General features: G+C 38.3%; 1 protein-coding gene across 1 annotated transcript in view; it reads left to right on the top strand.

The window, feature by feature from the left end:
- LOC124610893 (zygotic DNA replication licensing factor mcm3) overlaps positions 1 to 21,802 on the top strand; it is a 106,523-nt gene extending 84,721 nt beyond the window's left edge. Inside the window, exons 10-16 of the mRNA XM_047140197.1 lie at positions 4,375 to 4,523; positions 6,364 to 6,519; positions 7,218 to 7,368; positions 7,455 to 7,595; positions 10,077 to 10,187; positions 16,287 to 16,483; positions 21,540 to 21,802. Coding sequence (XP_046996153.1) covers positions 4,375 to 4,523; positions 6,364 to 6,519; positions 7,218 to 7,368; positions 7,455 to 7,595; positions 10,077 to 10,187; positions 16,287 to 16,483; positions 21,540 to 21,738 — 1,104 coding nt within the window. The 3' untranslated portion in view covers positions 21,739 to 21,802. The remainder of the gene's footprint in view (positions 1 to 4,374; positions 4,524 to 6,363; positions 6,520 to 7,217; positions 7,369 to 7,454; positions 7,596 to 10,076; positions 10,188 to 16,286; positions 16,484 to 21,539) is intronic.
- The last annotated feature ends 5,735 nt before the right edge of the window (positions 21,803 to 27,537 follow it).

The following is a 27,537-nucleotide window of genomic DNA, read 5'->3' on the forward strand; positions in this document are numbered from 1 at the left end:
CCCTCTTATTTTCCGCAGTATTCTTGTCAGACCCTATACTCCCCTGCACCCATCTCCCTACCATATGGCTCCTACCCCTGTAACTGCCCCGTTGCAAGACTTGCGCTATGCATCCTCCTCCAACTGCCAACTAGACCAGCCCTGTAACTGGTAAAACATATACTATCAAGGGGAGAGCCACCTGTGAAATGACACGTGCCATATACCAGCTTTTATGTTAACACTGTTTGACCTTTTATATTGGCATGAATACCACCAAATTATCAGTTAGGATGGCTGAACATAGGCAGAGGGTGTATACTGGCAAAACGCAGCATCCTCTTGCATAGCATGCTCTACAACATGACAGTCGTGACCTCTGTGCCTGTTTCACCACATGCGCCATTTGGATTCTTTCCCTAGACAAGAGTTTCTCAGAACTCTGCAGATGGAAACTAGTGCTAATGTCCTTGGTTCTTGCCACCCACCTGGCCTTAGTTTATGTTAATTTTTTCCATATCAGTGTTTCTTCGCAGTAACTACTCCTTTCTTCACTCTGTTTTAGTTTTCTACATCTTTCATTTTCTAACCTGTCTATTTTTTGCCATCGCCGCCCTCCCTCCCACCTTTGTTACATATAATGCACTAAGCTTTTCACTCTTTATTAACTTGTACTTGATGTTTAAGCCATAATCTCTGCCTTGCATTTTACTGTGTCTTCCACCTTCTCAGGTTTTCAAATCTTGTCCTGAGTCTTTGCTTCCATCCTGTCAGGTAAGTCTCTTGTGACCCCTGGTTCTGTGTGACTTTCTCAAAATCTACCACTTTTCGTAGACCTCTCCAGTTCTCGTCCTTCGCACGTATTTCTTCCCCTTCAACCCTTTTGCCTGAAGAGGGAGCCACTGGCTCTGAAAGCTTGCCCAATTATGACCTTATTTTATGTGTGTATCCTACTGCCACGTGGTGACCAAAAAATACATAAAGCACATTTTTTATTTATGAATATACATGTAGTGACACACACACACACACACACACACACACACTCTCTCTCTCTCTCTCTCTCTCTCTCTCTCTCTCTCTCTCTCTCTCTCTTTTTTCTCATTCAGATGTTATGCTATCTGTATTACTGACTGACTCTCCCAGAACCTGGTACATTTGCATGTTGCTGAACTAATATCTTACAGGGGCAACAAAAATGTGATTTTTAATACGTCCTGTGTTTATTGATCGAATTTAAACATTTTAAATTCTGTCATAATCTGCTCATTAAAAGGTATAATCTAATATTGAACATGTAACACAACAAGACAAGTATTACAATTTGGAAGTGTGTTTGTCATGAGCATAAATATCTGAAATTTATTCATACAGTATTTGAGGACCTATACAATGCCCTACATATCGCTCACATCGGGATTGTGAGGATAAGATTAGAATAATTACTGCATGTGTAAAGGCATTCAAACAATTATTCTTCCCAGCTCCTTACGTGCATGGAACAGGAAGAAACCATAATAACTGGTACAATGGGCTATACCCTCTGCTATGCACCTCACAGTGGTTTGTAAAGTACAGATGTAAAAATGAAAGCAATTAGCAACTTCCAACAAACTTTACACATAGTTTCCAACCTTAACAAAACTTTTCTTGCAGAGACATCCCACAAAAGGATGAAAGGAAAAAAGTTTGGCTTGCTATATTTTCCCTGATCATGCAGTAAAACTTCACCATCAAACATGACACTTTAACTTATTACTAACTTACTACCAACTCTATTCACAACACAGTACACAGATGTGTCAACGTATCCCATTGAATGTACCTGCAAAATTACATCATTGTATGACACATAGTTCAGGAGATATGTCATAAACATTGAGATGCTGTGGTGTGACATATCACTTTGGGTAAAGTTAGAGGTGTGTGTGTGTGTGTGTGTGTGTGTGTGTGTGTGTGTGTGTGTAGGCCCAAGTCTTCTTCTAATCGACAAATGACGCTCATAGCCTTGGCAAGTGTTTTTCCGTTAGCTAAACAGTCAGTTTTGATTCGTAAACTTGGCAGAATTTTTTTCTTTTGTGCATGTGCCTTAGTTTGCACGGACACAGTATATATGCAAGACAGGGCAACAAGGGCAGTACTTCTGCATGTTTCAGCACCTGCTAATTGGGTAATTACCCCATGCCGCTTCTGTCCCGGTTCAGAAATGCACTGCGGGCTGTGGAATTAAGAAGGTCGTGACAGTAATGAAATCGGCACTCATTAACTCCTAAAAGGGTACAAGATACAATAGATAATATCTTAAGAAGATGTGGATGTCATTTAGTAGTAGTAGTTTTTTTTTTTTCTAGAATGACATTTCAGTTATTACAGAAGAAGATACACTGTCGATTGAGTCTGCAGCTATGAAACAGCTCCACACTCGTTCTGCCAGTGGCTTGCTGCACATATAAAGGTGAATAAAATTCAATAAACAAAGGCGACAAAAGTTCTTTGAACAACTAACTGGGATATGCAACGTGGGTGAGCAATTTGCGTTTGCTTAAAATGGAGTGCGAATTCCTGAACTTCCGACCTATTTTTAGCACAGTTTCACACTTTTCCTGAACTACTTCTTGCTGATGTGCTTGACATCCAACACATTAGATCATATTTTGTAAAGTAATCAACATACATGGGAGTTCAACTCTTCATAGAATTGGGGGTTTACTGGTATGCTCGCCAATGTGACAGCAGAAAATTTACAATCTATTGTAGTTCCATTACATCCAGATTATAATAGATGAGTGCTGATTACGATTAAAATAAGCACATAATGAAACCAGTTTGTTAGAAGTTACAAAAAGATATTACGTAAATATTGACGGTATTCAAAGGAAACAAAATAAATGATAAATAATTGTACATAAATAAATGTTATGGTGGTGGCCATTACATTAACATATTATAGTCATTTGAAAGTTTACATTATTTCAACTTTTGTATTAATGTATGTCTAAGCAGGCGTTACATTTTAGTGTAGTAGTTCACATTTGTGTGTGTGTGTGTGTGTGTGTGTTTGTTTTTGACATCGGGAGTAGTGTTTATGTTTCAAACTGGAAAGCAGGCAAATGCAATTTTTGTAGAAAGCCTGCATTGGCTAATGCAACACAACACAGCCAGCTCAAGATGAAACTCTACACAAAAATACAACAGCCTGCTTAGTCATACATGAACACAATAGCTGCATTAATGTAAACTTTCAGTTAGTAATCACATTTTAATATCATGTTGACGAACAATTTTTATGCACAATTGTTTCATAATTATTTTCTTTCATTTTGTGTGCCATAAATTTACGTAATGTGTATTTCCATAACATTTCCTGGTTTCTTTGTTTATTTTAATTGTAATCATTTCTCATTCATTGTAGACTACATGTAATGAAATGTTTATACATTGTACATATTTTGCTGACATGTCAGTGTAAATATCAACATTTCTTATTGAGAAATTCTTTGGACTGTTTTAGATATGATATTGCTATCTTTGTACGTCATCTTCCACGTGACAAAAACATTTATCTCTGTGTGGTGCCTTACACTGTGTGCATATTTTAATACAAAAAAGTGTGTTATGTATTTTTCACTATGTTATGTACACTAGCAGTCAACTTTGCAGCATAATGATGCAGGAATTTCAACGTAAGCGACCTAAAGCTCGGTTATCTTTGAGATTAGTGTACATTGTTTTTATTTGTTATTACATACGGGTGCAGTTTAATGCACCTTATCTCGTTTATTTTATTTTTCTTCTGTTGGGCACTTACCATCCCAAGGAACTTTCACAAAAAAGGGAGAAAACTACCAACTACTAATATAAACGACAACAAATTAAACACAAAGTGCCATCTTAAGGTAAACCTGTTGGTTCAAAACCAGTAATGGCACTATTTATGCAAATGAATACCATTATGAGCATTGGCTGGTTGTCCTTCTTTTCAGAGATCAACTTGTACTTTGAACACAACTGTGGACTCAGAATGTCAGTTTCCAACAATACAATTTCATTTACTTGAATACTGCAATAATTTCATTTATATCTCCTTTTGTTTGTGTGGTTTAATATAAAATTACTTACTAAAGATGTCGTAATAAATACTTGATTGACATTGAGAATTATTTTTCCAATAATCATTGTACACTAAATAAATAAATTAAAACTGTGAATGGCCACTGATGATAAAAATAAAACATTTCTTTTTGTCACCATGGGCTTCAAACCAGTTCATCATAGTGTATAAAAAAGAAACTAATTTGAATAGTTATACAGTGGAACTTGAATTCCGTGGTGTAGTACATTTGAGATAAAATTGCAGTTTGTTAGTTTCATATTTTTTTGTAATTTCTGTTGCAGTATGACCAGTACAAAACTCCAATGGAGAATATTGGTCTTCAAGATTCTCTTCTTTCACGTTTTGACTTGCTATTTGTAATGCTTGATCTTGTGGATGGAGAGCAGGACAACAGGATATCTGATCATGTAGTACGCATGCACAGATACAGGTAACTAAACAAAACAAAAAGAAATAGTTAAAGTAAGAGATGCAAAGTTTCAGTTAGTCACTAACGATCTTGTATATGCACGTTTACAATACATATGAGGAAACTAATTGTGTGTAAATATTTGACCTGGCATAAATATTTACTGGTTTTTCCCTCTTACAATTTGCATTAACCGATTTGTTACTTTATTCCCGACTAACACCAATTTATGACTTGGGGCTCTCTTTTCCACAAATACTTACTCAATGTGCTGGCTGCCATTTGTACAATTTGTGGAACTATATGAAACTGCTCAGATGATACATAATTGTGTGGACACCATAGTACTTTGTTAATTGTACATAAGCACCATAAATCACCAGTCCAATATTTATCAAATTTTGTGAAGATGCTCGTCGTGTAACTACCATTAAATGATCAAACTTTCATTCCATTCAGAACTAATGACCACTATCATCAGTGTGAAGCACGAGAACACTCCCACGTTTGTTGCGACATGGAAGTAAATTGCCTCCAAATGTCATCTTGACGAATTTCTTCTTGTGTCTGAAACGTTTGCTATGTCAGTTCATTAAGATTGCTGATGAGGCTGGTATGAAAGCAGGTGTCTCTTGCCATTACATCCCAGTTGTGACATTTGGATGTTAAATCAGGTGACTAGGCAGGGATACATTCATACATTCCTCAGGTTGATTGTGGCATTAACAGCATTGTGGAGGATGTTGGATTATCCTGCTGGAACATGCTGTCTTGTACGCTGTTCATGAAGGGTACAGCAACAGGGTTTACCAGTCTTGCCACATCCTGACAAGCACTCGGCTTCATTGTAACAATTACCCAATCAGTTTTGTTCTCATATCTGAAAGCTCTGCATGTGATGATTCCAAGAGTTGGTCATGTAGGGTATAGAGAATTGCTACTTATCTCAAGAATCGCTACTTAGCGTGACTAGTCAGCAGTCCTCTACAGAGGCATAAGCAACACTGACATCTACAAACAAAAATTAGGCCCCATCACAGAACACCACTTACTGTTCCAATTATGTCGTGCTCAAATCGTGCAAGTCCTTGTCTTTAGTATGTCGTCAGCAGCGAAGGCCACACAGTAAGTAAAGATCTCAACCCAGCTTCCACTAATCTGTCCGTGACAATCTGTGGTGACAGTCTGCCTGGCAGAACCTAACACAGAATTTGACAAAACCATCGAATCTGGTAAAAAATAAAACCTAACATGGGAAACAAATAACACCAAATGTGGCAAAAAAGCACTGAATATGCAAAAAAAAAAAAGTGCACTGGATTGAGTAAAAAAACTCATGTTGGGGAAAAAGTTATTGAATTTAGCCAAAAAAATTATTCTGGATTTGGCAGAAACAACACTGACTTCAGCAAAAAATAGCTAATTTGCCAAAAAGACTAACATGACAAGAAAAAACATGAAACTAGGCAAAAAATAACACTGAATTAGCAAAAATAATGCCAAATTTGACCACAAAATAAAACGGTTTTTTCCTGTTACTGGATATAGGTGTAACAGGCATAGTTTATTTCTTTGTAGGGTAGTGTATTTTGTGTCTTTGTTATTGTGCTTTTCCATTCCTCATTCTCATCATAACTGCATATGGAGTTGTGGAAAATAATATTTATGTCCTTAAACTTTGTCATGAAGAGGCAATTTTAACTTATTAATTTTAGACCTTCCATATGCTGTTAGAATTCCATGGTAGTGGATGTGACCCTTTTTTTTTAAAAAAAACTTCTCTCGATTAAAAACTTTACTAGTTCATTTGTGCTGTGTTGAGTACATGTTGGAATAATATCATAAATCTCAAAATGTGTAGGAACCCAGGAGAACAGGATGGGGCGGTGTTGCCAATGGGTTCAGCAGCTGACTTACTTGCTACCAACAATCCAGATGTGGAAGAGGAGGATGATAGTAATGCACCAATCTATGAAAAATATGATGCACTTCTACATGGAAACACAAGATCACGAAAGTAATTAAATTTAGTTATTATTATTATATTAGGATATTCTTTTGAATTCTAACATCATATAATGTACTCCCCCCTTTCACACACACACACACACACACACACACACACACACACACACACACACGTATGTTCGTTGTTTAAGCAGAAGTAGTTATGCTCTGTTGAACATGTCATTAAACTCTATTCTTTATTCTTTGGTGCGATTCACTTCATCTTATTTTTAAGTTGTTTAATAAAAAAATAATCAATGTCATGGGACATTATGGCCTGGTGCAAATCTGTCAATTGGACACCACTTTGGCAACTTGCATGCCCTGAAAACTAATGGCACTCGGTTTTCCCCCAAACACTCAGCCATCCAAGTACTAGCCAGTCCCAATGTCACTTAACTTTGGAGATCAAGTGGGAACTGGTGTTACAAACGTGGCAAATCAATTGGCAGTTATTTGTTTAATTATTTTGAGTGAGTAATGCTAAAAGGACTGGTAACACACAAAAATTCTGTTCATATACTTAAGCATGGCAGTGCTAACTGAACACGTTCTTAAGGAAAAGTTTTGGGTTATAATGTAGTATCTACATCAGTTCATTAACAAAATTCACTGCAAATTGCACATGGTTCTTTTGTTTAGACAATGAATAATCACCAGAACTTCTCAGTAATAACTATTAAAGTACACTTGATTTTCTTTGAACAGGGACAAAATTATTAGTGTGAAATTTATGCGTAAATATATACATATTGCAAAGATGATGAAGCCTACCCTAACAGAAGAGGCTTCAAATGTAATCTGTGAGGAATATTCAAAGCTTCGCTCTCAGGACAGTGTAGAAAATGATGTTGCCCGAGTAAGTGTTTTTTAATTTCCAATTCTGTGTATAAATTTCAGCATGTATTTTTATTTTCACTAGGTTAATATGTGAATTTGTTTCAGACACAACCTGTGACAGCTCGTACATTAGAAACTTTAATACGTCTTTCAACAGCTCATGCAAAGGCCCGGCTCTCACGAACAGTGGACGTTGAAGATGCTCAAGCAGCCATTGAGTTAGTGCAGTTTGCATATTTTAAGAAGGTAATACCCAGGTCCAAATTTTGAAGTAAGTCTTCTGTTTGGATTTTGTACTTCTCATCTCTGTTGCATGATACTGCAGCCCCCCTCATCCCACCCTCCACTCAATCAAAATAAAAGTATCCCATAGTAATTTCTAATACTCATTCTTTTTTTCTGCAGAAGTGCTTTGCTAATTGTTATTGCTAAATACTATGAGCAGTCTGAGAGAAACTAGATTAGAAATACTCGTGATTTTTTCTGCAGAAACGCTTTCCTAATCTTTATTGATAAATATTGCCAGCAATCTGAGAAAAACTAGAGTAGAAGTCATTCATTTTCTGAATGTGTGTCAGTTTTCTAATTCCAAAGAATGACTTTTTCTGAAAGCTGAAATATTTTTATCATCATTTTTCGTTGTGCCCGTGTGCAACTCTAAGCTTCCTCTATATGGTGAGCGGTATTTAATTTTACATTTTGTTGTTATTCTATCCTGGACTTTGCATTGTTAGATGTTCAACTTGGCATCTTGTTCGAAACTTCTCACTAGAAGTCAGCAGTGTTAGTGGGGATCTAAAAAAATAAAATTATTAGAACTATACCACGTTTTACAAATATTTATTTTTTGTATACTATTTATGGTATTTAATTTTAGTGTACTGATTTTATTTTTTAGTTAACTGTGGTTGCCACCAACTGCTGGTAAATATCAGTATAAGTCGAAGCAGAAGTTGTACAAATACAATGTTTTGTGTTCAGCCATAGAAGCATTTTTTGAAAGAAACTCTGTATTCATACCTCAAGAGGGCCATAATTTAAATTACTCAGCATGGTGAACTGGTTACATGAAATGGCGAGAACTAACTTAATCATCTCACTGAGTACAGTAACGTTCCAACTGAGAGTAGAGTGCATTGTTACTTCACAGTTTGAGTGCAAAAAGTGATCACCAAAAATACCTTCATGGAAGGCCCCATCAAACTTGCTTTTAAAGTTACCACACAGTAATTAAACATTGACAGGAAATATTTCATTGGTGGTATATCTAATGTGGTACTAAATAAACTTCCGTAATTTTGTGAACAACACAAGGTAATACCATCTTTGCAAAAACTTCACAGCTTTTGTCACACAGAATTGGACTTCCAGGTTAGCAAAGAAACTGAGAAAAACTGATCCGTATGTGGAATTTGATATTAAAGTGTCATAACAAACCTATTGTTGTCTGCAGACAAGAGAATGTACTAGCTAAAAGAACATACTACATTAGATTTTTTTCTTAAAAAGAAGAAGCATCAAGATGAAAGTGACTAGTGGTTTATTTAGGCAAATGTGGATTCGCACAGATTACATTGGGAATAAGTAACTGTACAAAGTGTCAAACAACAGCGTCATGCAGCATTTCATTGTTATGAATGCAGAGTTTTATTTTGTGTTCACTTCTCCTCTACGACTAAAGCAGGAATGTGATTTAGAAATGGTCATGGAAAAATTAAAAATTCGTAGAACAAAGGAAAACCAATGGCATTAATTAAGGAGCACCAACATTCTCCTCTTTATTCGAATGACAATTTTTTGCAAGAAAATTGTTCCTGTCTTACGTTCCACCGAGACCTAATTTATAGCACTGATCTGGAATCTTGCAAAGAATAAGTTCGATAGTTATAAAACATCAAAGCATCTGACTCTCTGATCTGAAAAAACTAATGGATGATGCTTTTGCTGCTAATAAGTAAACATTGTCATCCAGGCTGGTGAAAGCCGTTCAGTGAAATGCTACTTCGACAGTTTGCATGTCTGTTTCTGTGCTATTATATTCAAGCAGCTTTACGGTTAGCCTTGTAGGGCTGATTGGATCTCCTTCTAGACCTTTCCACCAGATAGTAATGTCAGGTGGTAGCTGAGCGTGAAACCTGGGATCTCACCATTACTGGCCAGAAACTCTTAACCACTGACCATTCAGTTTGCTTATGCAGCTGTGACATTGGCCTTTACTGCTGTGGTACGATAACGCTAGAATACTGTGCATCACAACAAAAAATGTGTAATGACTACTGAGGAATAGATACTTTGATGGAGGACAAAACTGAAAAGACAACAAAATCAATTATCATCCATGACTGAAACAGCAGACAATGAATCAGTAGACACAGCTGTGGAATGTAGTGACATCACTGGAGAAGGTAGTTTTACAAATAATGCCAGCGAAACGTCTTTAGCAGCCAGGGTGAGTTGTATTGTACGTCTTGTTTCTTGTTATAACTAGTCAGTTAATTCAGAGAGTGGTGCCTGTAGACATGTATCGTGTAACAGGGCCCCACTAGTAAGAATGCTGAAGGGTGTGTGTTATTACCTCCCTCCCGCACTTCTTGGGCATAAACTATGTGATGCTGCCGCAATGGCCAATTAACCAGCTCACCTTGTCGAGTAATATATATATTTCTCTGGTGTGTTACTATGTACATATTTTCTTCATTAGTATTGGACTATACTGTTCTGTGATAGGTCCTCGAGAAGGAGAAGAAGAGGCGGCGACAGAGTGAAGATGGGGATGCATCAGCTGATGAAAGTAGTGACGACAGGCCTAGGAAAAAAACACGCAAGGAGAAGAGTAAGGTAAATATATGTATATATCTTCCCCCCCCCCCTCTCTCTCTCTCTCTCTCTCTCTCTCTTTCTCTTTCTATGAATGGACGAACTAGACTGATGCACAAGACACTGATTATTGATTGTATTAGGTTCAGCTAGTTGTGCACTGACAACAGATGTCGTCTTGTCTGGATACCTTGGGTTGTGCCTCACAACTTGGTTTTGCTGTGGCACTAAATGCTGTCTCGTGAAGTAATAAAAAGATGAGTGTTACTGATAGCACAGATTGCTGTACAAAAGCCATTCTTTGGCTTGTCGTTGCATGAATACAAAAGGCATTTTCCAATAAGACACTGTGCAGCTAGTGTCTCATGTGATTGCCTACACAGTACTGCTTCGGTGGATCAGACAACTGTGTGTCAGTGGTACTGGAGTATGTTTGGGAACACTTGGAAAGTTACCTGCATTGATCTCATGCTCTACAGTATTGAGTTCAGACTGCTGTAGATGTGAACGAATGTGCTGCAGGCAACCATTTGAAACTAGTAGAGCTCCATAACTGAGTAGAACTTCAGATGTCAGGGTGGTGATTCTTCTGGAAAACCTGGATGAATCACATTTTACCTGGAAAAACCAGGAATATCTCAAGGAATTTCATAAAATTTCAGGGAATTCAGTGTTTTTTGTCCTATCATCCTAAAATAAATTTTATTGAGTTTTATAAACCACAAATTATAAAATGCTTAATAGTCCAAAGTGTGTTTATTACAAGAATATTATTCCATATAAATTACCAATGTTGGAGACTGATGATCTCAGATGTTAAGTCCCAAAGTGCTCATTTGAACAGTTTTTTTTTTTTTTATATACCAATGTTCAAAAACTGTGGTCAAACTAATGCTTACGGCTATAGTTAAGTCAGCGTAAGTTGATCCCTGACAGTTGCAGTGGACTGGGTGCAACAGCTCTGAGGGTCTACTTCAACCTGTCATGTAACATGATTTTGTAATGTGTCTATGACAAAGCCTTAGTGTTGTCACAGCTCTGTAGATGGCTAAGCTGGCACCACCACTAAGAGCTGGCGAAGATCTACTTCACTGTCCTGACTATAGTATTTCTCAGACGAGAAGAATGAAAAGTAGTTCATTAATGAGAGATGCTCGAGCCCTCACCATTATTAATTATCATGAACTTGTATGATGCCATCTTGCTCCCCATACCTAGAATTCTTAGAGACTTTTTTTATAAATTTGAGTAGCAACCCTAACTGTCATAATATTACATTCAGTGCCTCATGTTTTTATATACTTCTCACATCTGTAGCCCTCCATCCCATCTCCGTTCCACTCCCTCCCATGGACCTTGCCAAGGTGTAGTTGCCTGTGTGCCTCCACTATACAGGTAGCCATACTATAGGTTCAACCACAGTGGAGAGGCCGGACAAATGTAGTTTCTGTAGAGGACAACAATCTTTTCAGTAGTTGTGATATGGCCTTGTAACAGTAGCCAACATGGCCTTGTTGTGCTGGTACTGCTTCTGCAAATGCATGCAGCTTTCCTGTATATTTAAACGATGATGGCTTGGATCTTCAGGGTGAGGACTACTAGGGAGAAAAAACAAAACTGGGATTCAAACATTGGGTTTCAGTGCTAATTTCACTGGTGTTAATCGAGTAAACGAAATGTCAGCAACATCTATAGATAATATGTTAACCAATTATAATGAGACAAATAAGTTTTGTGTTGATTTAGGACTTCCTGATAATCGTTCCCTGTTTATGAAGATACCAAAAACAATACACCCTTTCTTGGGGGGGATAACCTACACCAAATGCCAGTTCTGCAAAGAAAACGTGAACTTATTCCATCATAGATTAAATGAAGTGGAGTGGGCTCTAGATCATAGTTATTTCATGTTCTGAAAATTTTGCTACTTTCTTGCAAAACGTCCAAACTTTCCCCATTACTGTAAATTATAAAAAAGTAGGAAATAAAGTAAAGTGGATTACTGAAGGAATAAAAATCTCTAGAGCAAGAAAAAGATAGCTATGTAGTCCAGATTTTGGTAGCTGTGTAAAAAATTACAAAAATATTTTTTTAAGTTATAAAGGCAGCAAAAAACTGGCAAATAATAGATTTATTTTGGATAGAGCTGGCCGCAGTGGTCTAGCGGTTCTAGGCGTTCAGTCCGGAACCGCGCGACTGCTACGGTCGCAGGTTCGAGTCCTGCCTCGGGCATGGATGTGTGTGATGTCCTTAGGTTAGTTAGGTTTAAGTAGTTCTAGGTTCTAGGGGACTGATGACCACAGATGTTTAGTCCCATAGTGCTCAGAGCCATTTGAACCATTTTATTTTGGATAGTGAAAACAAATCAAAGGCATTAAGCTCAATGATCAAAGCTGAAACAGGTACCACAGCTGGAGGCTATGATATTTCAAATTTCTGAATTGTTTAATGAATTCTTTATAAATCTAAACAAATCAAACATCAGTGTAGAAAATTACCCAGATAAGATAGATTTCTTTAACAGTGAGCGATTTGAAGGTGAACTTCTCAGTACGTTCACCAAAACTACTGTAAAAGATACAGAAAATGTGATACTATCACAAAGAAGTAAAACTTCAGCAGAATGTGATGGGATACCAACAAAACAGTTAAAAACAGTCTGTAAAATAATTGCACAGCTACTGTCTATAACAGTTCACCAGTCCCTTCAAGAAGGTTATTTTCCAAACGCTGGTAAGTACGCTTTAGTTAAGCCACTATTTAAAAAAAGGCATAAATGAAACAATTGCCCGTATCTCTTCTTCCATCACTACCCAAAATGTTTGAAAAGGTAGTCACCGATACAAATACAAAATTTCATAGAAAAATTTAAAATTATCTCAAAAAATCGGTATGGATTACAAAAAAGGAAAACCATAGTATCTGCTATAAACCGTTTTGTAGGTAAAATTAGCTCCTCTCTAGACAGCCCACTGCATGCCATAGGAATTTTTTGCAACCTATCAAAGGCCTTTGATAGTGTGAACCACTCGTTGCTACTATGTAAACTGAAAAAGTATGGAATTAGGGGCACTGTATTAGAATAGTTTAAGCCCTACCAAACCAGCAGGGGTCAAAGTGTGGTTATATCATGAGAGAGAGGAACTTCACTTCAAAATGGGAAATCATTCTACAAGGAATAATCTTAGGTCTCATTCTGTCTCTGTTTTACATAAATGATCTACCACTTTATATTGAGTGTCACTCAGTTTTATTTGCAGATGAGATATCTGTAATCATTGAAAGTAATACTACTGACCAAATTCCCCAAATTGTATTATCTGCTTCAGAAAAATTAGATATTTGGTTTGTTTTAAATTTATTAAAATTAAACATGGAAAATACTCGGGTAGTGTAGTTTAAAACAAAACAAGAAAAATTAGATGATATTCAGGTCAGTCGCAGAAACCAGGATTTGCAGGAAGCTAGCTGTGTGAAATTTCTAGGAATGCAACTGGATGAATATCTATCATGGGGCTCACATAGACAGTACCTGGCAAATAAATCAAATAGCCTAGCATTTGAAGTGAGGATATGGTACAACGCTACTACTATAGGCATAATAAAAGTAGTATATCACAGCTACTTAGTCAGTAATAAAGTATGCAATTTTATTTTGGAATAACTCAAACCATGTGTGTCGAATATTAAAACTTCATAATGTAGGGCAAAGAAAATGTTGCTCACTACAAAAAAATCTTAAGTATATTAAGTTCTCTCTCACTATCCATCTATGAGCTGATTATCTTTATATGTAGCAACAGTGATTTATTTGTAGCAAGTCATTTTTGACATGATTAAAACAACAGAAATCAAAATAATTTTATGCTGCCCACCCACAGTTTAAAACTTTGTGCTCAAACTACACGGTGTATGGGTATGAAAATTTATGACAAAGTGAAAGGAAGAGAATTGCTTAGCATAAATTTAGAAACACTGAGAAAAACAAAACTTTATATGATAAACTAGTGCAGAAATGTTACTATTCAGTAGAAGTCATGAATGAGAACCTGAAAATTTGAGCAGGAGAGAGCAAGTACTTAGGACTGTTAATTTTTAAAATCTTGTTACTATCTAATAAATTAATTATCCAATGCATGATATTGTAAGAAAATTTGTAAACAAATTTTTGTTTTCTGACAATTCTGTTATACATTAAGGTAGCGACTTTAAACTGTATGTTATGAGACAATAAACTTATATTCTACGGGTCACAGCAGGGAATGTTAGATCCCTTAATTGGTGAGGTTGCTTAGAGAGTTTAAAAGGGGAAATGGATAGGGAGTACAGGGTTATCAATACAAAACCAAATAATATACCTTGCAGGTAAACAATTAATGAACATCATAGTGAACACATTATCATAGACATGAAACCATATTCCACTATCAGTATTAAAGTTTGTATGGCAGCTAGCTCCACATGTGATGAAGATTCTGAAAAACTGTATTGTGAGATTAAAAAATTTGCTAGCTTCCAGAATGGAACTCCTTTCTCAAGCAGTAGGAGAAACATGCACATAAACACATACTCTCTCTCTAACAAGCATACACCAGTCGCCCTACATTGTGTTCATTCGACTGCAACTCTTTCCTGGCCCGAGGTGGGGTGAGGGTGCAGTGTGGGGTGGGATGAAGGATGGAGAGAGGCAGGGGAGGGGTTGGGGGCAAGTGGCTCGTGAGAGAGTGGGGAGCCAACCATGGGCCAGCTAGTGGTGCATGCAGGTAGGGGGGGGGGGGGGGGTGGCGGCGGCAGATGGCTGAGCACTCGATTTCACAGACTGGGGCATGCGATGGCAGCACACAACTAGCTGACACATATTGGGCGGGAGTAAGAGGCAAACAAGTAACCTTAGGTTGAGGCCATGGAGGTTACGGAAGCGAAGGATCTGCACAGCTCAGAAAAGCTGGTGGTGGGGGATCTAGATGACATGAGTTGTGAAGAAGCCATTGAAATCTCACATGTTGTGCCACTGGGTGGCCCGCCTTGTTTTCGGCAACAGTTAGGCAGTGGCCATTCATTCTAGTTGACAGCTGGTCGGTTGTCATACCAATGTAAAATGCTATGCAGTGGTTGCAGCAGAGCTAGTATATAAATTGCTGCTTTCACAGGTGGCCCAGTCTCTGATGTGTTAGGATAAGCCTCTGACGGGACTGTAGTAGGAGGTGCTGGATGAGTGGATAAGGCAGGTCTTGCATCTGGGTCTTCCACAAGGGTATGAGCCCTGTGACAGGAGATGGGGGTGGCATAGGGATGGACTGGAATGTTGTGGAAGTTGGATGGGTAGTGGAACACCATTTTGGGAGGGGATAGGGTATCTTGGGTAGGTTGTCCCTCATTTCAGGGCATGGTGATAGTTAATCAAAGCCCTGAAGGAGGACGTGGTTCAGTCGTTCCAGTCCCGGGTGGTATTGGGCGATTAGGGGCGCTTCTTTGTGGTTGGTTCTGGGGATGGATGTGAGGACCAGGTGTATGTGTGGGGTGGGGATATGGCACAGGAGATCTGTTTGTGTATTTGGTCGGGGGGGGGGATTACCTGTCAGTGAAGGCCTTTATGAGGCCCTCTGAATACTGAGTGAGGGAGTCGTCATTGCAGATGCATCTGCCCCAGGTGGCTAGGCTGTACAGGAGGGAGTTTTTTGTGTGGAAGGGGTGGCAGCTATCAAAGTGCAGTTACTGTTGGTGACTGGTGGCTTTGATGTAGACAGGTGTGAATGGAGCCATTTGAGAGGAGGAGATTGACACGCAGTAAGGTTGCATGATGGGTGGAGGAGGACCAGGTGAAATGGATGAGGAGAAGGTGTTGAGATTGCAGAGGAATGAGGATAAGGTGTGCTGGCCTTGGGTCCATTATATAAAGATGTCTTCAATAAACCTGAACCAGACCAGATGATGTCATCTGAGCCAAATTCTATTCAACAACTGTAATTTAGTGTCTGTGGTCAAACTGACTTTAACAAGATTTTCTTTTTGTTGCAATTATTTTCATGTTAGACTCCCGCAATATTCTGCGCCACATAATAAGTCTTCATTGCATCATTTTTTCATTGTTATAATTCGCTTATTTTTTTGTTTAACCAGAGACCCACGCCAAAGTCTGGGGAAGAGGGCCATGACGTATATGATGATGTGACAGATTCTGGAGAAGACGGTGAAGAAGATGAAAGTGAAGCAGTGCATCTGACAGAGCCAGGAAATGCAGAAGATAAATCAGCACCACCAACTTCTTCTGCACCCAAGTCTCCTTCGAGAGGGGCAACTACTATATCTGATGAGAGGTAAGTTTATTATGACATCAATAATAAAAGTAAATAAGAGCTGTATGATAAGTATATTGTCTACCTGCTTGGATTGAAGATGAATCTGTGCAGTTTAGATTTCTGTGTGTGTGTGTGTGTGTGTGTGTGTGTGTGTGTGTGTGTGTGTGTGTGTATTGCAGTTATGTCTTTGTTCAATTCATTTTAAAGCAAATAATATTATCAGCTGACAAATTTGTTGCAAACACTTAACTAAGATAAGTTGCATAGCTTTGTAACAATGTGCAGTTATAAATATTCCCATAGTGAACTGAATATGGATACTTCATAGTTTGATGTACACGCAAGAAAAACATAGCTTTGATACGAAAAAAATTAAGCCTACTAAGTACATAAATTTTCTGCAGTTACAGAACAATTGACTGATAGTTCATATGTCTTAAAATTTTCCTTAACGAAGGAAACTCAATGTTGCCATCAATCAATATCTGTACTGGAATGAGATTTCCACTCTGGCAGATTAAAACTGTGTGCCGGACCGAGACTCGAACTCGGGACCTCTGCCTTTCGCGGGCAAGTGCTCTACCAACTGCCCGCGAAAGGCAGAGGTCCCGAGTTCGAGTCTCGGTCCGGCACACAGTTTTAATCTGCCAGGAAGTTTAATATCTGTACTGCTGCTAAGATGCATCTGTTCAAATTGCTAAACTCAGTAAGCCTGTAGGGCTCCATTGTGTGCATGTAGAGTTCTGTGTGCAATTTAAGGGAGAATAGGTCTGCTGCTGAACGTAAGTTACATAGATCCCATGAGCAGAGAAATATATGTTGTGATTCAAAAACATCATGGTTGTACCAAAAGCAATAGAACTAATACAAGAAACTGGCGTTTTTATATCGCTTACATATATTTGTATTAGAATCCTAGGACATATTCACAGTTCAAACATTACAGTGTATCTGCTACAAAACAACCCAATCTGCAAAGATCAGCACAGATTTTGAAAACTTCAGTTCTGGGAAACAGAACTTGGGCGCTTAACACAATATTCTTAGTTTCATGGATACGGGACAACCAGATTGAGTTGTTCGTAGTGAGCTTTAGAAAAATTTCTAATACAATACTGCATTGACTATTCCTAAGGAAAATACTCAACTGAGTACCAGTCTTGTTCGAAGACTTGTCACTAGCTATCTGTTGAGAAATGCAGAGTTATTCAATTCATGAAGTGAAATGTCTTTTAGCTACAGGATTTATGAGTCCAAGCCAGAGACTGCTGTGGCGTACAAATATTTGGGAGTAACAGTGTGTGGGGATTTTATGTGGAGTGACCACATTCTCAGTTTTAGATAAGAAAATGGCAAGTCATTCATAGGATTGTGGGGAAATTGCAGTTTTACTGCAAAAGAGACTTGAGTACAGAACTTGTAAGTCCCTCACTTGAATTCTGTTGAAGGTATCTGGTTTATGGATGTAAGATATTAAGTGGACCACACCGTGGTTCAGGTCGAAAAAATCGATTTTTGGTTTTCATCATATTTCGATAGATCAAGCTTTTATTTATGTACTCTGAAAAGGATTTTGCTGAAAAAATTTTCTTTTGAGCATTTTCCTACCACATGTTTTCATGTGCCAAGCCCACTTTTCTGTCACCCACCTTTCTGCATATATTTTAGATCTTTATATCACCTACATTGCACGTTAGGCTGAGAAAAGTAACTGTTGGCATGAGAGGAAAAAAATCAGAAGGTGGAAAATTGTTGACCAGACAGGGTCGGTTAACTAAAACTGAAATAGAAAACTTGCAGGGAATGGCAATGAGGAGAAATAAAGAATATCTGGAGGCAATGAAGAGAGATGTTTGGGCCATATTCTTCCATAAATCCTCTGCTGATGATAAGCCATGTCATGGATTGGGTCCATCAGGAGAAAATTTGTGCTGCAAATACAGTAGGGCTCAGGCAACTGGAGAATCGTATTCTCACCAGCATTCTCTTCCTGCTGCTGTTATTACAGCAATTAAACCTATTTTCAGAGACTTGGCTTATCCTGACCTCCTAAGGAAATGTCTGCAAGGGCAGACACACAACCCAAATTAATGTTTCAACAGCATAATTTGGAACCGCCTTCCTAAAACTATTTGTAGGCATGCGTACAATGACTAGAAGTTCATGATGCTGTTATTACATTAAATTGTGGTAATATTGGAAAGTGTTGGGTACTGAAAAAGCTGGGAATCAATCCTGGTGAAAATATGATCACTGGGCTGCAACATTGCAATAAAATCAGGATAGCGGATGCAGACAGGTCTGCATCTAATATGGCCAAGAAAGCAAGACAAACATCCAGGAAGGTGAAAAAGAAGCTGGAAGACCTGATATAGGCCAAAGAAGGGCCATCATATGCAGCAGAGCAGTTTTAAATTAACTGTAAGTAACAAATTTCAAAAGTTTTTTCTTTAAAGTCAGTCTTCCGCAAACTAAAATTTTCAGTACATATGCCCCATTATATCAGAAACTATCATAGATAAGTGAATGAAATTTTCAGAGACGCTGCATTACATAAAAAGCCCCCTCTGGTACCACATTCATTAATATTCCCCCATTAGGAAGTTCAGAAAAAATTTTTTCTGCAGAAAAAACCAAAAATTTTTTGTTAATAAATTTAAAGTATTTCTTATAAACTATAAAGTGGATAAAGTAGATTTTAGTACAGTTGACTATTAGCATCGTGTAACATACAGTAAAAATATTAAGGTCGTGCATCAAATAGTTTTTTCAGAAATGGGTAAAATACTTGCCTAAATTAACATGGGTTAGATAGGCAGGGTGTGGTCCCTTATTAATTTTGCTAGCACTGATGCTGTACAATGGTCTCAAGGTAGACTGCTGGATTTTAGTGTCTTCTTGTGACAATATAGCTCATTGTCATCAGGTGCTCCCTGAAGTACAGGAGTGTCAGGGCACTGCCTCCTCCTACCCCTCCCCCACTCCTCCCTGATGCTTCAGTGTGTTAGGGGACACCTGATGATAACAAGCTGCAGTGTCAGAATCTTCTTTCAAGAAGATGCTACAGTTCAGAGTGTACCTGTGAGATCATTGTATTCACACCATAGTTTTGTTAGTCAAAACTCAACCTAAAGCAGATATTAAAAAATTTCTTCCCTATTCCTCAGCACAACGAGACATTGAGTATGTCTTAAATCTGAATTAGCCGTAACCACAGCCTCCCTTGACATGGCAGCAGAGAGAGGCATACTGACAATGGTCTGATCAACAACAGTGGACAAAGGAACAGTATCACATCATAGCTTCAGATGAGTCTGTTATGTGTACAGCATCACTGTAGATGTATTTGTATGTGGAGGCTCGGAGAACAGACATTGCTAAATTGCATTCATCATCGTACCGGCTCATCACCTGTTTTGGTGGGTTGGGGTGCCACATTGTACACAATACGATGACCTCTGGTTCACGTAGCCAGTCATTTAGACAGCAGTCAGTACATTTCTGATAGGTTTAGGCCATTGGCTGTGCCCAATTTTGCCATATCCATGACTTATCTCTCAGCACAATAATTCAAGACCTGTACTATCCCGACAAATGTTGACATTCCAGGTGTTCAGCTGATGCACTGATCAGTACATTCTCCAGATTTCTCATCCATTGAAACCACACCATCACTCACCAGCCACTAAAATTGAAGTAGCATTGTATTATATACCCCTATGTCCACCTGGTCTAGTCATTGCTGCTGCCAGGAGGTGGTAACTCCATGTACTAAATTTCATATCCCCAAACTCCCAACAAATGTAACCAAGTATTCTTTTGCTGCATTGCTTATGCATTATAAATAAAATATTGTACCCGGTGTTGCATTTAGTGTACTTTACAGAAGTTGCCTGCAGGTAGCTGCTTCTGCTAGTTAATTACACTTAATTGTGCTTCCTGAAGGCTCTTTCATAATGTGTTTATAGAACATGATGCGTAATTAAATGAATAACCTTCCCAACCATTTCCTCCCTAAGGGAGGACTATAAAAGTTCCAAAAGCTTTTATCTCCTTCAAATATTTATAATAGAAGGTATTTTGAATGTATTCTCCTGAAGTTAAATATTGGCCAGTCATTCTGTTTCATTGCAATTTTACAGTCTTGCTATTTGAATTCACCTTTTGATGGTATTAACGAACATTAATAGCAAGTTGTACATCAAATAAGAGAAAGAAAACTACTCACCTCTAGTGCATTGATGTGTGGAGCACAGTAACACGACAGAAAACAGCATTCACACTAACTTTCGAGCACTAGCAGTAGTATCCACTTTGACACACACAATCGCATAGTCACCCAAATGCACACTCTCATGGCAATGGAAAAGTATTATTTTTGCACAATAAGTGAAAAATTCTGTTCCTGGTGTTGCTTTTAGTGTACTTTACATAAGACACTTCTTTACCAAATTGTTTTAGCTGCAGATGTTTCGTGTGATTTGAGAAGTTATCCTCTTCTTTTTTTTTTTTTTTTTTTTCTTGCTTCTTTATTTAGCCCATTGGCTGTAATCAGTTTGTCCAGATACCAGGTGTTCATTTATGGAGCCCTATCTAGTGTTCAGGGTGTCTGTATTCCCCTTGATATTTGACATGTTTTTTGTGCTTTATTGTAAAGTTAATGCTTGAAAATGGAAAGGTTGTTGGATCGAATAACAGTCAGGCCCTGGAATATTTTAGTTTGCCTTTAACCTAGCCTTCACCTCTCGGTGATTTGTGGTTCGTATTCAATGTTAAACTGTGGAGTAAGTTAGGGGCAGGCATGTCGCCAAAGTGGCACTGAAGGCTTGAACCATGGCGTTAAGCCACATGGAATTTTTATTATGTTATATTATATTGTATTTGACATTATTTTTCTCCCCTCTCCCAAAAAACATTTGCAAACCTTCAGTTTGCAGTGGATTGGCAGTTTATTAATTTTACAAGTAGATTTCATCCTATGGTAGCTGTTCCAGTCAAGTACGAAGTTTTAAAATACCAGTTCTGTTAATTATGTAATTCCATGGTATTTAATGTACTGTATTTTTTATTTCAGGTTCAAATGTTTCAAAGCGAGCTTGGCAAAGGTGTTTCGAGAAGCTCGGACACATTCATTATCGGTGGCCAGAGTGACGGAGTTTGCGAACAGTGAGCAGAGCACACCATATTCTCAAGAAGAAATTAGTGCAGCAATGGATAAACTCTCAGAAGCAAACCATATTATGGTTGCAGATGACTTGGTACTTCTTATCTAGAGAAAATAAAAACAACAATTTTAGTTCTGAACTGAGAGATTGTGCACACACACACGCACGTGTGTGCGTGTGTGTGTGTGTGTGTGTGTGTGTGTCACGTGGGGAGCACTTAGATTACCGTACTAAAAATTTTAATTGGGCTTTGTATCACACAGTGTGACTTTTATCAGAAACTGAAACAAATTGTGAAATTAATTTATGAGTGATAACAGCAGTAGAAAGGAAGATAATGAATAAAGGAGGATAGTGAAGCAAAAATATGAAAGGCGAGGTGGAAACAAGATTCTGGAACCATAATGAAGGAAACTAACTCCTTTGTCAATATGGAAGAAAAAATTTTTTAATGTAATCATTGTTTCATTTTATGTGTTAGTACTTAATGGTACATGACAAGTATCTGATTGGTACTTTGATGAACTTACCGTATCTTTGATAATATAAATATTTGTTAGAGCTCTATGCTTTTACCTTCAATATTCTGTCACTCAAACAATAAACAATTAATATGCCTTCAAACCTATCATCTTATTTTGTAACACATTTCATGTTAGTCAAGAGGATGAAACCAGTGAAATAAACTGGAAATCATGTAGGTAGTCCACTGACAATGGTGCTAATGGTAGGCATATGAAATTTGTTTTCTTAGTATCCTATGAAGATACAAGGGAATTGTAGCCTTCGCAGAAGTTATGTTTTAGAGCAGTGTGAGATGGATTCAGTTGCCTTGACATTTTCGGTGTCTGAATCCAAGCATTGTGTCATTTATGCTCTGCTTGGTTGTGTTATCTACCAACCAACCAAATCATTTGTATTATCATAAACTGAATGTCACAGAACTTTCATCTGTGCAGACCTTTCTGTCATGAGTTGCCCATATATACACTGTCTGTTCACAATGTGGCCACCTGTATTATACCTAAATATCCAATTCTTGTAGTGCAGAATGCTGAGAGATGTGCTGGAAGTGTCAGTGAGGTTCTGGAAGGTACCGACATGGAATTGGAGGTATGTGGACTCCACTGCTATGATCAGCTGTATGCAGGGGTGGACATGGTTTCCAAGGATAGATGCATATCTGTGTTGATCCATAGTGCCCTCCATCCAAGAATGCCATGAAAACATTTCCCAAACCATAATGCTCCCTCCTCCTTGGACCCTTCCAACATATGTTGCAGGGTGTTTGCTTTCAGACATTTCATGCCAGTGGAGCATAAAATTTGATTCATCTGGAAAGGCCACCTGTTGTCATTCAGACGTCCAGTTGCAGCCTTTGTCACTGATGAACAGCAGTCAGCATGGTTGCATGAACCAGGCACTTGCTACAGAGGCCCATATGCAGCAACATATTCTGAAGAGTTATTGACGAAGCCCCCTTAGTTCACCTGGGCAGTCAGTTAGTTGCACGTCTATTCACACACACACACACACACACACACACACACACCAGTCAGTCACCCCTGTCGTCTATGGGCCACTGATGCTTTGGCACCAGTTTTGCCATGCATGGTACACATTAACTACAGTGATACGCGAACAGTTTACAAACTTGGGCATTTCAGAAATGCTACCATCCTTGGCCAATGAGTATGCCCTTTGAATGTCAGATAATAAACACCATTTCTGCATTACAGCAAGGACTGCACTGTTTTCCGTGTCCCAGTGACACGCTTAACATACCCTCCATTGCCAGGGCTGCCACCTCCATCTTTGAGTGGTTACTACATGTTGATGCCTAACATAAGTGGTGGTCACTTTAATGTGACAGGGTTTTATATAAAAGCCTTCAGCACACAGTACTTTTTTGAAAGGACATCTCTCAAAAAAAGAAGCCCTTTTCCCTCTAAGTACATCTTCTGGTGATAGTACTGATTAAGGAAAATAACCACAAACTGTATTTTCTTTTAGCATCATTCCTTCAGCACTGTACCATAATTTGTGTATGTGTGTTGTTGATGAAACAGGCCAGAAGTATTCAATTATCCAGGTTACACAAGTAAGACAAGGACTTCCCATTAACATATAAAGAAGAAAACAGTTGGTCATCGTGACTTTTAATTAGTCACCAGCTCACTTGCAAGAAATATTCATTGTTCACTTCTGAGCTGACAGTTATAGTGAATGTACACAGAAAATAGCCATAGCATCTTCTGTTTTCAGGAGAGCATTGCAATACAGCACATTGATTTCATTAAGTTCCTCCACAGCAGTCATATTCCTCAGGCTCTTACATGTCTTTTTATTGCTATAGCTTTGTGTAGCTATATTTCTCATTGCTTCTATTTTATGCCCATGACCATTATCTTGTTGCTAAGAATTAGTTTCTTAACCACTTGCTTGGATTTCATATGCTATGTGCTACTGTAACCTTCCTCCACATCTTGAGTCAATTTCGTGAGTAGCTTGGTTCTTCCCTTCACCTTTTCTGTTTGCTTTCTCACCAGCTAACTGAAAAACGAACCTGTGATTCAGAAAGGTTAAATTTGATATCCATCTTGTTTTCAATTTCATCACCCTGTCGGTGTATAAGAGTGAACAAATATTTGAATTATACATCCTCATTCATTTAAAGTTTCATCAAAGACCAATGTGAGCATGGCTGTTGAAAAGCCACTGCAGTTAGAGTTGTCGTTTCATTGAAGTAGCAGTGACAACTTTCTTCATTGAAATGAGAGAAAAGCAGTAAAGGAGGAAGTAACTTTGAATATTCAGAAGGTAGACGTATTGGTGAAACCTGTAAGAAAAGAGTGTAAATCCAAGGGATTAATCAGACTCATAAGGCACAATTACAGCCTGTTATCTCCCTCAGAAGCAATTACTATGTATCGTCAGTATGTAATGAATGTTTTGTTTGGGTGGCACTCATGTATGTCTCGTAAAATATATCTGTATAGCCATTCTGGCAGTGAAACAAATCCTCATTTTTAAATTGTGTTTTGGAATATTGGATCACTATTTTAAGTTAAAATTATAAAAATAAAGAACGTGTTGATGACTGACAGTTTGGAATGTTTTTAGTGAGCAGGTGCATGAACCAAAACTCTTACTTCACTTTCTTGTGCAGCAAACTGAATGTGTTGCAGATATATGTACATGATTTAACATGTATATGGTAATTACAGTTAAAAGAAAGTCATTCAGTGCAGGCTTTTTGTGCAGCATTTCCAATGGAGGAACTATTTAATTCTAATTTCAGAATTTATCTTTCAGCTTTTGGAGTTATGAAATAGTGGCATTTCCTCATTTGGAAAATTCCAGATAGGAAAATTTGAAATTCCAACATAGAAAGCTTACTGTATACTAAAATGTAAAGCTTCAGCAAACCGAAGTTTGGTTCGAATACTGCTATGCTTTACGAAAGGATTTGGCCACAACATGCCGAACTCCATGCAGCAGTGTGTGCGGGCTGTGAGCGGGTCAAGGCCCATCCTGCCACTCGGTCCTTCTCCGAATTACCTGGAACTGCAATATTTCATTTAGCATTGCAGATAGGCATTTTTTGATTGTAACAACTCTGCTGAAATCAGTTGTCAGCACTGTTTACCCTTCACTATTTGTTTGTGATATGAAGGAAATTCACAGGCCTAGAGGCTGTCTGCAGAAAAGTCTTGCACTCTGTCGTCACAATCCTCTAAAATGAATGGAAATGACAGAAGAGGGGGATGAGAATTCTTAATTTGCATGAGCAACAGGTACTGCTTATTTGCTGTGAAGCATAGTACCATGCAGAAAAAATTTGAATTTTTATATGACAATGCAATAGCAAAAACTTACAAAGGTTGACAGACATGATTAATTTGTGGTTAGCTTCTGAGAGTTAATGATTTATTTCAGCATAATGCAGTACATTAATACTTGCATTTATAGGATTCTCTTCCATAATACATGAAGCAAGGCATACTAAACGAGTTGAAAAATCAAAGAGTAACACAACAAACAGAATTGTACATGTAACTGAGTATTTATACACACTGCACTGGTGGTCTGATGCTCTACATGTCTCGCAACAACCACCCCTAGTGTCAATGGTATGAGTCTTCGTTACAGTGCCTGTTGGCTGTCGCATCTGTTGGACATGTGTAATTTCAGGTACTGCATCTTTATCTCTGGCATTTGTGGGGACAGCTGTCCTCATTGCATCTTGTTTACAGTAGAAGGCAGTTTAGAGTCTTCAATGGATATGGTGCTAGCTCTTAGGAGTCACTGGCTGGATTTCTCAGATGTGAGATAGTAATCTGGTGACAAACTGTGATGCATCAACTGCATCATCAGTCACATTATACATACACTCCCCTGGTAGGTGCAACATTTGTTCGTACACTAATTCAGCTGCTGTAACATTCAGGTAATTCTTAAATTATGTACAGAGACCAAGGAGCACAATGAGCGTCTACATCAAGTTTTGTGTAGTGTGGCACCAAAGGGCTGACTCCCATGGGCAATGCAGGTGTTTTACTATTCGTTTGCTGCCGGAAGATAAGCAGGAGTACGAATGTGTTCAGTGCCAGACAAACTGGCCAACACTTTGAAAAGGTAAGCCTCAAATTGGTGTCATTGATCTGGTGTAATGCGTACTGTTATCCTTTTACGAAAAAATGTCTGTGTTCCCACCTGTTCTGTACTGTCTTTCATAGGGAAAGATTCAGGTAATGTTGAAAATCGATCCATGACCTTGAGGCAGTAGCTGTAGCTGTCTGATACTGGAAGGGGAGAAATGTGCCTAATGGTGCTTTGACGTAGCAAGTGATTTTATTTTTCTGGCAGTCCATGCAGTTTCTGTCAAATGGCTTAGTTTACATCCATTCCTAGCCAGATGAAACCGACTAATTTTTCCATGCCCCAGACCCCAGGATGAGCCAGGTTGTGCATTGACACATTTGGTTATGATCAAAATTGCTGAGGTATGAAATTGTGTCAGACACTTGACTGTCTGTAAACAAATGTTGTACTGTAGTGTCATGCATTATAACTTGTATCCTGCGGGGTTATCCAATAACATCAGTAGCTCATCATTGTGCAGCTGGGTTGAGCTAGGGCCTCGTAATCAGGTGCAGTGGTTGTAGCTTAAACACGTGAGTGTGTCTACTGCTACTTTTGACTCCCCTTGTACATGGAGTATGAGAGTTGTAAATTGGCTAATACACTCCAAATGTCAAAGTTGTCTTGGTGACACTTTCTCTGGTTTCATTTTGAAAGCATAAGTCTGTGATTTATGGTCTCTGGACATGGTGAAGTGTCTAACTTCTAATGAGTGCCAGAACTTCTTAACTGTGGGACATGCAGTTTACAGTTCTTGGTCATAAGTTGCCCAATGTTGCCATGACAGCTTGCAACTAAAGAATGCGAGTGGCTGCCAACTATCTTCCACTTGTTCCTGAAGTACAGCACCAATAGCCCTAGTTGTTGTATCTACCATGAATGCAAGTAGGGCATATGGTACTGGATAAGCTAATTGTGTAGCCTCTGCTATTGCTGTCTTTAGAGCTGGAAAAGCAGTATTAGTTTCATCTGTCCATTGTGCTTTATTATTTGGCTTCAGTGAATCCTTCAGAAATTCATCCAGTGGAGCTATTACTACAGTGTGATTGTGTATAAATTGATGATAGAAATTGAGAAAATGACATAGATAGGTAATTGTGGGAGGACGGGAATACTTGACTATGGCTTCTACCTTGGGTGTCAATTATATTTCCCAGCAATCGAACCTCTGTCCCGAAAGTACCTTTGCGAAATTAATAACCAGACCTTGCATTTGTGAACAGTCAAATATCTTGTTTAAATGTTCTAGATGTTCCACTTCTG

The sequence above is a fragment of the Schistocerca americana genome, chromosome 1, assembly GCF_021461395.2.
Source record: "Schistocerca americana isolate TAMUIC-IGC-003095 chromosome 1, iqSchAmer2.1, whole genome shotgun sequence".
In the NCBI taxonomy this organism is placed as follows: Eukaryota; Metazoa; Arthropoda; class Insecta; order Orthoptera; family Acrididae; genus Schistocerca; species Schistocerca americana.